At 37.8% G+C, this 13,698-nt stretch overlaps 1 protein-coding gene across 4 annotated transcripts in view; it reads left to right on the forward strand.

Moving 5' to 3' along the window:
- GALNT13 (polypeptide N-acetylgalactosaminyltransferase 13) overlaps window positions 1-13,698 on the forward strand; it is a 206,813-nt gene that overhangs the window by 127,849 nt on the left and 65,266 nt on the right. For all 4 annotated transcript variants that reach the window (XM_081344089.1, XM_081344091.1, XM_081344092.1 and 1 more), the window contains one exon: window positions 3,864-3,981. In XM_081344089.1, the coding sequence (XP_081200215.1) occupies window positions 3,864-3,981 (118 nt within the window). The remainder of the gene's footprint in view (window positions 1-3,863; window positions 3,982-13,698) is intronic.

The following is a 13,698-nucleotide window of genomic DNA, read 5'->3' on the forward strand; positions in this document are numbered from 1 at the left end:
TATTTTAAAACTCTTGAGGCCCATTGTGCTATACCAATAATTGTTTAAATGAAATGAAATATAATTTATTCAGAATATTTATATCTTCCTACTGCCCAAAGGTCTCAAGCTTGCATAGTATAAGTTTAATATTCATTAAAACGGATGAGTTACCAGTGATGCAAAAAAAAAACAAACCCCAAATATGATTTTTCCCCAGTCGTCAAATCCTTTTCCTGTTATTCCGCTGCTGATCCTTGGGGCCATAAATGGTCTTAAATGAAATTATATAGAACAGGAGCTAATGGACTCAAGGTGTTCTAGACTTCTTCTCTAGGAAATTAATGCTCTTGTCCTATTCAGTCCCATCACTTAGTCCAGGTTCTCTGAATTAAAATCTGTCACTGGAATCATTGCCAAGTATTGTTATCCCCAAAGCTTAGGTTCTTTCATTTCAGTGATCAGTTTGTTTTGATTCCTCCTCCTCCTCCTCCTCCTCCTCCTCCTCCTCCTCCTCCTCCACCACCACCACCACCACCACCACCACCACGATTATGTTAAGTGAAATCCCCAGCCCTTTGAAACAGCCTCCCACCTGAGATCTGAGGGGTCCCTACCTTTTTAGGCCTCTAAAGGACTCTGAAGATCTACCTCTTGCCCCAAGCATTGGGCAGGATAGAGGTGGAGCTAGGAGGATATTTGGTCTGTGCTTGGGGGAAAAGGTACCTTTGTTTTTAGTTATGTTTTATGGATTGTTGCAAGTACCTAGAACAGGGGTCTTCAAACCTGGCCCTTTTATGACTTGTGGACTTCAACTCCCAGAATTCCTCAGTCAGTGTGGCTGGCTGAGGAATTCTGGGAGATGAAGTCCACTAGTCATAAAAGGGCAAAGTTTGAAGACCCCTGACCTAGAATCATCCCTCCCTTCCTTTTTTCTTTCCTTCCATACGGTTGTTTCCTTTTTTGTTGTTGTTAACCATTATCAAATGTTGTCAACAAAATTTGAAATTATATTGTATGCAAAGACTTTTCTCTTGCCCTTGTTTAACAATCCTTTCTAGATACTTTACTTCTGTTTCATGTAATAAGGTAGGCATCTTCTATACATTTTAATCCAGGGAAGGGAGAACCCCCGGCCTCCTCAAAAGGATGTCACAGCTCCTGACTGGAAGTGCCTGTGGACTAATGGCTGGCTAGGCTTAAAGACTGCTCTGTGGAAAGAGCAGGGCTGGGGGTTAGAGAAAAGGGTGAAGGCAGATGGCAGACACCAGAGGATGATGACAAAGAGAAGTCTGCAGAGGAAGCACTGGAAATTGCCCAGTTTATACAGATCGAGGCCTGTAAAAACAGACAGCTGAGGCCAGGACTCACGGTGCAAAGGAGAATACTGCTGTCGCCTGTCCCAGTTGTTTTCCTTTGGTCTTGATATTTTATCTTGATATTTTATTTTTGAGTTCTTGGATTGGGCTGCGGACATTCCAAAGCAGGGGTGGGCCAACCTAATGCTGACGCAGGAATTCTGGGAGTTGAAGTCCGTGGGTCATAAAGCGGCCATTGTTGCCCACCTTTGCTTCAAAGAGACTGCCTGTGTTTTCAGCTGCTTAAATGCTTAAGGGTCTGGGAAGAGTTATTATCTGCAGCGCATTTGTTTCCTGTTGTTCGTGAGTCAGATCCCTCTCTCTCTATCTGTGAGGGACTTTGCCATGTTTAGATCTGGATATTTTGCTTAAGTGTTTCTTACAGCTTTTTGTTTGGTGACTTTTGAGTCAGTATTGATTCCTGGTGACTGCTTAAGACAAGCCCCCTCATTTTTCTTGGTGAGATTTTCAAAAGTGTCTTGCCTTTGCTTTCTTACTAGAGCTGAGATGGAGTAACTGGCCCAAAGTCATCCAGCTCTTTGTATCTAAGCTTGAACTAGAACTCACAGCCTTCTGGATTCTAGCCTGAGCCCTTCACCACTAGGCCGAGCATGATTAATTTATTAACTTGACCACTAACCCTTATGTTTTCCTGTTCAAATGCAGCCGTGGATCTCAACTTCACTAAGAGCACAATTTTAGCTTAGGGACGTGGTGGCTCAGTGGGTTAGGACGCTGACCTTTTCAATCAGAAGATCGGCAGTTTGGCAGGTCGAATCCCGAGTGCCACGTAACAGAGTGAGCGCCTGTTATTCGTCCCAGCTTCTGCCAACCCAGCAGTTTGAAAGCACGTAAAAAATGCAAGTAGAAAAATAGGGACCACTACGGTGGGAAGGTAACAGCGTTCCGTGCGCCTTTGGCATCTAGTCATGCCGGCCACATGACCACAGAGACGTCCTCGGACAAGCACTGGCTCTTCGGCTTGGAAACGGAGATGAGCACCGGCCCCTAGAGTTGGAAACGACTAGCACGCATGTGCGGGGGAACCTTTACCTTTACTAATTTTAGCTTTAAGGTTTTCCATTTATGCATTTAGTGAAGTAGAGATCCACAGCTGCATTTGAACAGGAAAACGTAAGTCTCAGTGGTCAAGATAATACATTTGAACGCATAATTACATAAATGCTTCCTGTAGTCTAGTGAATAAAATTGTGGGACTGTGTTTATCAAGAGCACATCGTGCGTGGCTTATCTGTAGTTCCAGTTATGAAGTAGGGCCTATGGATGGAATCATAGTTCTTGAAGTAGAACCCACTGAAACTATTAGAACAAAACTGGGTAAAGAAACAATGATTTGACTATATACGTAAGAAATGTCTCCAGCGCAATCTGCCTGCTGACAGAACAGGTTCCCCTACTTTCTCCCTCAGTCCAGTCTGTTCTGGAGGCCATGAAGAACATTCAAAGCAGAATTGAGTTGCAAGAAATCTGTTTGGGTGACATGGAATGTAGTAGTTCAAGAGAATCTGTTTCACTGAAATCCCTTGAATAATTCATATAAATTATTTTTTTATCTTTTTACACAAGCGTGGGACATTTGTCACTGTGCATGAGTTTTTGTATCTTTATAAATGAAAGTTTTCTCTTGGTACGATCAAAAGTAAGGAAATATAACCCATTTCCTCCCTTTATGACCATAGGGATTATTCACCCTGCTTCTTTTAAGCAATTTCTATTTGGCAAATTCTCTCTATATCATAGCAAATAATTCTAACATGCTGCTTCATCAAAATGTCTGCATGATATAGTTTGATAAATCAATAGAATTCAATAAAAATCAGCTGACTACAGTTGGACATAGTTGCATCCTCTGCTGTGCAGTTTTGATTTTAGAATGCATATTTTACTGTTCAAAAGAATGAAGTAATCAAACCAGTCAAATGGAATACAGCAGGTTCCTTATTCTAATGCCTCAGTAATGCAGTCCTAACGTAAAATCTGTGTGCTTGGCAGAATGTATACATTTCTAAAAGGATTTTATAGAAATTAAATATAAATGTTTTAAAAAGAATAATGAACATTTTCAGGCATTGGATTATTGGTATATACATGATTATTACCTGGTTTTTTTAAAAAAAATATTCAGACATTTATAAGCTTATAAAAATTGTGTTCTTGGTAATCCATCACTTTTAAAAGTTTAGATTTTATTTTAAAATGCAGTATTCCATTTCTTACATTATATTACTATAATTTAAATGATTTTTTTTTTAGGAAATGTAAATCTGTGCATGAATTGGCTACTTTTAGAATACAGGCTGATGTTCCACAGCAGAAAATGAAAATGTTCAACGTTATTAAACTTTATACTAACTACACCTTCAACTTCTGATAAATGAAATATAATTCTGTCTATATATATTTGGAAGATATGTGCTACAGTATCACTTATTTAAATTCCACAAAATATCTTTCAAAAAATATTTTCCTTTTCCATTTTTTCCTTTTTCTTTTGTTTTCAACTAGGACCCCTACTATGGCTGGTGGCTTATTTTCTATTGACAGAAACTACTTTGAAGAGATAGGAACATACGATGCAGGAATGGATATCTGGGGTGGAGAGAATCTTGAAATGTCTTTTAGGGTAATTTTCCATTTTATTTCCTTTTGTAATAACTGGCAGATTTTCTGTAAAAAAATGTTAACGTTTAAGATAGGGATGTTTTAATTTTGTTCATCTTAAATGAAATCTCTACTTTGACTTGACATTAGGAAGATGATCCAAATGAAGAGCATCTTCCATGGAGGGCTTCATTCAGCAAAACTGAATCAGGGCAAATGTACTTATTGTTCATTTTCCTTCTCTGCTCTTGCTGGATTCCCACTAAATAAGGAATCCTCTTAACTTTCTGTTCTGCTGAGTGAAGCCTTCTGTTCATGGATTGTCTTGAGCTCAATTTCATCCTTCAGTTTTAGTTCCATGGGGTTTTTTTTTTCTTTCACACTACGCAACACATCACATTGCTTTTGAAGCTTTGGGTATCTAAAAATTGTATGATGTAGACTAGAGGCTCATCAGTCATTATTAATCTTATCTGCTCAGTGTTGCATATGCCCATTTGTTACTTAACTTCATGACTTCTCAGTAAGCGGGAGCAAATGAGGATTGGCATGGAACATCCATAACCATCATCAGATTATGGGTTAAATGCACATAACGTGGGTGTCCTATAGTATGTGTATTTCTTTTATGCTGCCTATGAAACAGTTCCATTTTGCTTTCCTCCATTGGTATATACTTGGGGTCCTTGGTGTTCTCTGAGGGTTGTTTTCTTGCAGATGTTTCATTACCAAACTAGGTAACATCATCAATATGCTATCTGCAAGAAATGTCTGCAAGAAAACTACCAAACTTAGAGAGTACCAAGGACACACAGTTCAACACCGAGCTACAAATATTTTCTTCTATTGATGTGTACCTTTTTCTCTAAAATTTTCCCAAACATATATATCATTTCTCATGTCAATTTCCTAAATATCTGCTGATTTATCTTAGAACGTTTTCCTAAATATACACTAATTGTATATATTGAGCTGATACAATTTCTTTGCTAAGAAGATTTTACTTACTACTGTTGTGCATGCTGAAATAAAGGAAATTCTTCATGGATTGCTTTCCCAACACAAGGATGAGACTCAGGTTGTTGGGGAAACCTCGATTTAAGTCTTCTGTCAGTCATGGAAGATCTCTATTTGGGATTGATGGATTAATTAATTAATTAAATTTATACAGATTAGACACTTTCTCAGTCTGATCTATCTCAACCTAATTATGTGAAAAACAGGACAAAGAAATGCTAACACATGTCTTGAACTCCTTGGACAATAGGCACTCTATACATTTAACAAATAAAAGAAACAATAAATAACAAAACAAATACACATCCATACATGCATTTATTTAACTGTTCATTTATTTTTTTATAATTTATTCATGTAGCTTAAAGGGTACTAGAAGGCAAATCTTCCTAATGATTTGTCATGTACTTATAGTAACATCCTTAAATTGTGTTTTAGGGGTAGGAATTATATTTCCAAATGATTGAGTTTGGAACTAACATTTCAGTCTTCTGTAAAACCTATGACAGAAATGAAATGATGGAAACTTCTTGAGTTTATAAGTAATCTTAAATAAATCAGAAAACTGATCTTAAAATGAGTGTTAAGAGGGAATAATATAGATATAGATATTTGTGCTACAGTATTTAAAAGACTCATTTTCATAATGACTCATCTGATGGAACAATCAGCTCTCAAGCATGCTGCCCATGGTTTGCTACTTATTCTTATGATATTTTCATGCCTTTATTTTATCAAAAAAGTATATAGACAACTACATATATAGGCAGAATCCACCCATTTATATTTCTGGTGAATATAAAGTGAGGAATGCACAGGCCAGTTCTATTAGTTTTAGACTAGAAGTCATAAAATGGATGAGTATGTGAAACTCATTGCATATATCAAGGAGCTATTTTGTCTCTTAGGTGCAATCAACTGATTGGGGATTCTTAAGGAATTCTATTTGGTGCATTGTAATTTAAAATGATGTGATCTATTCACTCCAGACTACTATGCAGATTGGAGCATAATTGTGCTATTGTTTGTGAATGTTGTGCATTTTACTCCTTTTTTAGTAGTATCACTTTGTTAACTGGAATGCTGAGCCAGATTGATTCAAGTAAGAGATTGTAATACCCAGGCCAAAAAAAATAAAGATAATTTTTATAAGAAAATATTTGAAAGTCTATCCACCTATTTTTGCAGCCATCTTTTCTCCATGTTATAGGATTCTCTGTGTGACCTCTGTATTGATCTGGATAGGAGGAACACACTTAGATTCAACCCTAACTCGATGGAGAGACTGTTGATTCAGAAGCTTTCATATTCCAGAAGAAATTTATCTTTGATGCTAGACAAAATGTCTGTAGAGCAGCCTAACAGTCTGGGCTCTCCTGGATCATAGCTCTTACTGAAAGAGCAGCTAGAGACTGTCACAGGAGATCCTTTTCACAGCTTTAGTTGTTTGCTGGTTTTGGCTTGTTTTGGAACAAGAGTCTACATTGGAAGTCGTCACTCACGCCTTTATCACTTCAGTGTAGATGAATGAAATTTAGTGTACACCGAGCTTCTCTTGAGGATCATTTGAAAGCTGCAGAATGCAGCTGCCTGCATGCTGATGAATAATAGTGTCTTACCTATCCATGTGAGACTATTATTGTAGGAGTTGCGTTGGTTACTGATAAGCTTCTGGATACAATTCAAGGTGCTGATTATGATCTATAATGCCCTTTACGGCTTTGGATCAAGGTATCTCTCAGGTTGCCTGCTCAGTGTGCCTCTGCCCTGTGGTTAGAGAATGCCTACTTCTCAGGAGTGTCAATGAGAGGGGAGCCAGAGATGAGCTTTTACTATCATGGCCCTCTACCTCTGGAATTAAAGTACTTCAGAAGATAATCAAGGCTTGACTCTTCCACGTATCCTTTGGGAATAAAATAGGAGTACGAATCTAGCTGTCCCTCGATTAGAGGGTGCCAAGTGGGTTGGGTTTAACTTAATTTGAGCTGTTTTAAAGCTAATTACCATTTTGGGAAATTTTTAGCTACTCAAGAGTTTCTACCTGAACGGGCATATAAGCAGGGGGAAATAAAGAAAGGCAGACCTGAGAAAATGAGCTATCGCAATCACCCGTAACCTTTTTCTTCCCAAGGAAGAAATGTCTTTTTCTTTGCACAGGAAAGGGGCGTAGAGCAATTGCTCAGATCGTCCTACAGAAGTTCTCTGAAACCCTTTCTGTTGTGAGCAGTTTGGCTAGGAGGCATTTTTGAATCCTGAGTTTCTCATCTGTAATTGGAGATAAAAGTCTTTAATTACTGTTTCTGGGGACTTGGGTATTGAAATTTCACTAGAGGCACAGCTTGAGAAGGAGGAGTTGCCTGGCCAGGTGAAACAGTTATATCGGCCATATTTGTCCTGTTCATCAGAGGTTTCCTCTATCTTCCATAAGGATCTTTGAAACAGACATTCAAGGAAATAGTTATTTTTGTGGTGGTAAGCATACCCTACATGCTAATTAGACAACTAGCCTATCTTAATATCTACTGTAAAACAGACTGCTTCTCTTTTACACTCCCAGCATTATCCCACTCTGCATAATGGGTGGCCACTCAAGCAACAGTTAGAGAGTTTCTTCATTGCCCAGGACCACACCAAATTCTATAAGCTATGACTGATAAAGCCTAAGGATACTTTTCACTCATCCTGGTTATAGGTGCTTAACTTGCTTCTGATTAGCAGTTGTTTTATATTTGGGTGATATATGCACATAATCCTACTTTTGGGCTTCTCAGAGATTTCTGGTTGCTACTGGAAGCTATAGTAGATAGCATTTTGACTGAGGAATCTTCTTACGATCTTACATGTCTTATACATTTAACATGCATATAATCTTGATGTAAAAAAATTATCACTTCTGTGATTTAAGTGCTTGAAAGTATGATCCTGCAGAATATTATTGTGAGATAACAAGCTATTGCTCTGTATTTAAAGATTTATTTTGGACTGCTTTTAGCTACACCATTATTCAATTTTTTTAAAAATGGAACACACTTGTATTTCTCCTCCCCCTCCCGCGTTTGACTATCCCTTCTTCCCTTTAATGATGATCTGAGGACAAAAAAGTCTGTCTTTTTACTAAAATTCACCTATTACATGATAGAACAGGCAAGAATAGCATCAAAAGACTCCAGAGGTAATTTAGCATGGCACAGCTTTGAATCAAACCGCAATCGTATTTCTGCATGAAGGCATGTAAAGTAAATTGCTTAATGACTGCCCAAATCACACAAAAGCAGACAATTGAGCTTTCCATTTCCAGTAGTTAAAGTGGCTTGAATCTAAGTTTGTTTTGTGATATCTTTACTAATCTAATATTCGTATCAGACAGTATAGGGTCTTTCCTTTTTTAAAAAAAAAATTGTACAGAAGATTGTAGAAACCCTCTACTCTGTCATTCACATGGAAGTCAAAAGCCCTCTTTGGTTGGTATATTTTCCATAACATCTGAGCTCACTGCAACGTTCATTGTTAATATGTATATGTTTGATGTATACCTTACCCCTGCTCCAGAAACTCAAGGAGGCATGTGTACTATTCCTTCCTCCAATTTTGATCCATAACAAAAATCCTTTCAATTTTTTAGGTTTAAAAACCTAAAAATAGATTGAGCTGAGAGAGAGGAACTAGTACAAAGTCATCCAGTGGGTTGAGAATGAATTTGAACCCTCACCCATTCCCAAAACTCAGTGTAAAGAGAGAAGATTGTAGGGATGACAGGAAGAGGGTTAGGGTTATTGTCTTGTTTACATTTTTAATTTTAGTCATCTTCATCTGGAAATGTCCTATGCTTGGTTAGCCACATTAGAGCTTCTAAGTAAAGGTAAAGGTAAAGGTTCCCCCGCACACGCATGCTAGTCGTTTCCAACTCTAGGGGCCGGTGCTCATCTCCGTTTCAAAGCTGAAGAGCCAGCGCTTGTCCGAGGATGTCTCCGTGGTCATGTGGCCAGCATGACTAGACGCCAAAGGTGCACGGAACGCTGTTACCTTCCCACCGTAGTGGTCCCTATTTTTCTACTTGCATTTTTACATGCTTTCGAACTGTTAGGTTGGCAGAAGCTGGGACGAATAACAGGTGCTCACTCTGTTACGCGGCACTCGGGATTCAACCCACCAAACTGCCGACCTTCTGATCGACAAGCTCAGTGTGCTAACCCAATGAGCGCCTAACTTTTTTTTAAAAAAAATCAGGGCATACTGCTTTTGGCTTATATTAAGGAGAGTTTAGGAAAGAGGGAGGTGTAGATATACTCCAAGTACCATTTTAAGCATTAGAGATGAGTATTGTAATTTGAGTATAATTTGCAGGAGCAAATATAACTATTTCTAGAAGTTGGAACTCTATAGATATTTATAGTCTTAATTTGAAAAAAAAATAAGGCGAGCAACCTGAAAACAAACGCCACTGGCGTTATTAGTACATGGTTTGTGGGATAAATGATACCAACTACATACCAAGCTTATCGCTTTTGCTTTTTGCTTCAAGAAACTGTTACCATGTGAGCCATTAATACTCTGGAAGATCTGCAACCTTGCTGGGCTCTTATTGCCTAAGAAATCTTAAGTAATAAATTGCCCAGAGAGGGAGCCTGCTTCACTCCCGCCTTTCTCTGCATATCTGCTCTTTAAGAAAAATAATAATGGGATGATCTGCTCAAATCAGAGAAGCACACATTATGTAGACAGACAGCTCTATGAAAAAAAGAAAGGATACTGAGAATAAGCAGCATTGATGCAGACCCCGGGAAGCAAGGTACTGATTTTAGAAGCTTGGTATTAGAAACTAGGAATAAAAAGAAATTGAGTTTATCTTCCAGAGCATTATGGATCTTAAGACATCTGCAAAAAATGAAGCAAAAACTCTTTTATTATACATTCCATCAGCCCAAACTGTGACTGACAAGATGCATTTCAGTGTTGTAGCGATTTATATGCCAACATTTGAAAGTTTTTTTTTCTTGGCAACGGGAATGCAGTGAGATCAAACCACTAAAAACTGACTTTCAAGCTGGAAGCCTTTTCTGCTCCTTCAGGGTTGGATTGTTCTCAGTGTATTTCAATCACAACATTATTATCTTTTGGAAATGGTGAGTAGTGGGGAAGTTATAGAAGTTATAGAAGCTGAACCTATCATAATATCACATATATTACATAGAACATTACAAGGAGTTCTCGTTTGGCGACTTTGTTGTTAAGTAAAGTGTTTCCTAAGTGAAACCATGATCTTATTTCACTTTTCCTGTGCTTTATAGACCTGTGAAAGTTGTAAATGTGAGGATTGGTTACAGAGTTACTGTTTGTTGCCATTGTAACTATGAATGATCACTAAACAAGGTAGTCACTAAATGAGGACAACCTGTAAATGCAAAGAGAATAAAGAATGAACTGCAAAATATAAAGAATTTACTGCAGGCATGAAGTGATTTTTTTTAAAACATCTTTAAAAACATTAAAAACAAGACAGAAATGGTCACATTTATTTTATTTTGGAAATAGGGAAGCATTGAGTCTCTTTGGAAATCCAATTGTTTTGTGTGGTTTTGTTTTTTTAAAAAAGGTTCCCTGGATTTAAGCATATTTGAGCATGAAAGAAAACACGGATATTTAGCTGAAATGTGAACTAATGCTTTTATGTCCATTTCTGTAAATGCATCTCTCTGGAAATCTTTTGGGATGAATGTGAGAGCTGGCCTTCAAAAAAAAATCAGCTTTTTCTTCTGCTAGTTGACACTGAGCTATCTCTTACACATAATCATGAGCAGCATGCTACATTGATCATGAATCCCTGTAATACAGATTGATTGACTTTGCATCAGAGGTGGAAGTATAAAGCCTTGAGGGAGCTGGAATGGAAACTTTGCAAATGTATTTTACTAACCATTTGGCTCTGATGTTGCTTAAAATGTGTGGTCATTTTGGATTATTTTTTTTATTTGTTTCTGCTTCTTCATTTGGCATTTTAATATATTTTCATATTTTGCCATGTCAGCTACTTTTGAAGACTTAACATTTTGGAAAAGAAAAGCACAGGAAGAATCTTAAATAAAATTGCACTATAAATCATTCTGGGAAATGTTTTTCTGATTTGCTTATGAAATTAGGATCTCTGCTGTCAGAGAAGATATATAATTACTATGAATAAATGTGAGAATTCTTTTAAGAAAACAACAGCTGGGGTGAAAAAGGAATAATTCCTTATTGCTTGATGATTATGAGCTGTAAATGTTGTATTATAATGGTTTCATACAGTATTTTCATACTGCAACCATACTTACTTTCCCAAATGAAAAGAAACAACTGTCATGGTTCCGACAGATGAAACTCTTCAAAAGAACTTTGAGGCATTGTTTTCCTTAAAGAATCTTTTATCCGAGTAGCATAATATCAGCACTTACATAATCGAAACCAAAAACTAAATTCCCCTCCCCTGGGCACATAGTATCAAGCACAATTCCCTCCTCCAATTAACAGTCATAAATCACATTCCCCAATTAGCTTGAAGCGTGGGCTTCCTCTCAGCTCTCCAGACGGCCAATTCTTTATCAGCTCTGAGTTCAATAACCTTGATTCTCACGCTAAGTTTTAGTGTTATATCTAGCTGGACTCTCATTCACATCCCCCCCCAGCATCATCTAACTCTAAAAGCGAAAGGTAAAAAATGGCTACATTTCCATCTATTGTCAGTGCAAAAACATCCGATGTTAGCAGCATCGACAGCAACATCATGCGAATGATTATCTTCTTCACAATCAATAATTAAAGGCTGAGATGCAACATTTCTACATCAAAAGAGATTTTTGAGTCTTTATGTTGAAGGATATTGAGTCGTCAGAGGCAAGAGCATGAAATTACAGATATGACACAAATTTCACCTAACTAAGTGTCCCTAGACTGTCCAGAGCAGTTCATATCCAGGACAGCATTCTTGGCCAATATTCCAATATTCTTTCTATTTTCAGTTTCCAGCTCAAGCTAATTTTAACGATGACAAACTGCACTTAGTCGGCAGCCGTATTCTAATCCCGAAAATGGCCAGCCTGATTGACTGATTACATCCCACCACCAGGGATTGCCTTGCATCAGGACAGCAATCAGGTGCTCATACATGTTCTAGACCAGGGGTGTCAAACTGCCGGCCCACGGGCCAGATGCATCATGCCGAAACCGCGCCCACCCCATTGCTGGCAATGGAAAAAAGTCGCGATACGTGACGTTGCGAGTTTGACACCCCTGTTCTAAACCTATAGAAAATTAGGATCGCCAATCAGTAAAATTAAGCTCAAAATTTCTGTTTGCTAAGCAAGACGGTTGCTAAATGAATTTTGTCCCATTTCGCGATCTTTCTTGGCACACTTTTGTTAAGTGAATCACTGTAGTTGTTAAGTTAATAACACGGTTGTGGAGTGAATCTGGCTTCCCTCATTGACTTTGCTTATCAGAAGTTCACAAAAGATGATCGCGTGCTGCCCCCCCCCCCCAGGATACTGCAGCCATCATAAATAGGAACTAGTTGCCAAGCATCTGAATTTTGATCACATGACCCTGAGGATGCTGCAAGGCTCGTAAGTGTTAAAAAGTCATAAGTCACCTTTTTCAGTGCCGTTGTAACTTCAAATGGTCACTAAACGAATGGCCGAGGACAACCTGTAACACAGGCAGTCTGCACTATATTGGTCTTTCACAAGGCCATGAATTTTCCCCAGGCCTTGTGGTTCGGATGTTAGCAGAGGAGCTCTGGCACGGGTGTGTGTTACTTCACTGGTTTTGTGGTTGTACTGAGCCCCAAAGAAGTTTTAGTTGATTATTTGCTTTAAAGGAATTCTTTGTTTTTATTTTATTTTTTATTTTTTTTGGCTAGATGGGCAGCCATATAGTTTTCATTAACAAATAAATTATAACAAAATCATTCCTGTTATATAGATATATTGATATTATGCTGCAGTTTTGCAAGCCATAGGCCCCAAACCAGCATTGCCTCCAACATTTCTTATTCTCTCAGACAAGTCATGAAAATGTCAAAGCAATCACAGCAAAATATAAGACATCAGACAAAATAACAAAGCGCAGCTTTGCCTGGCAAATGAAATATAAGTAAGAAATATAAGTAAGATGAAATAATTTAGCAAGCAGCCCTGTAAACCAAGCCAAGCATATTACAGCGGAGAACCAAAGAGTGCAATAAATCAATTGTCCCAAATAAATAGATGAATCTCCAGTAACTGAGAGTGTAAGTTACGAGGCATAGTCTGATGAAGTTCCATGTTGAAACTAATCCACAGAAAATTCTCTCTCCCTTTAATATTCAGGAGAGGAAACTAAAGAAGGTCTTGCAATGATGTCACTGTAGGCAGTATATATCAAAAGTGCATTTATTCTTTAATCGTAAGAATATATGAGTAGCACTATTGAAGTCTATTTACAATATGCTGTGAATTTTTATTACAGCTTTAGAATTATATGCAGCCCTTCTGATAGGGCAGACTATGATCAAAAACACCCATCCAAAAAAGCTATGCCCCCAATTTCCTGTGGTACCCGAAAAGCTAATCATGTTCACATTGACATGATTGCTTGTACTTTATCTGTGAAATGGGAAATGTGTTTTGATACTATTATGGCCAAACCCAACTACTTCTCTTAGTATACTAATTAACTTTTGTTTAATTGCTTTCACTCTAATTAAGTA

The sequence above is a fragment of the Vipera berus genome, assembly GCF_964194415.1.
Source record: "Vipera berus genome assembly, chromosome: 1".
Lineage (NCBI taxonomy): Eukaryota > Metazoa > Chordata > Lepidosauria > Squamata > Viperidae > Vipera > Vipera berus.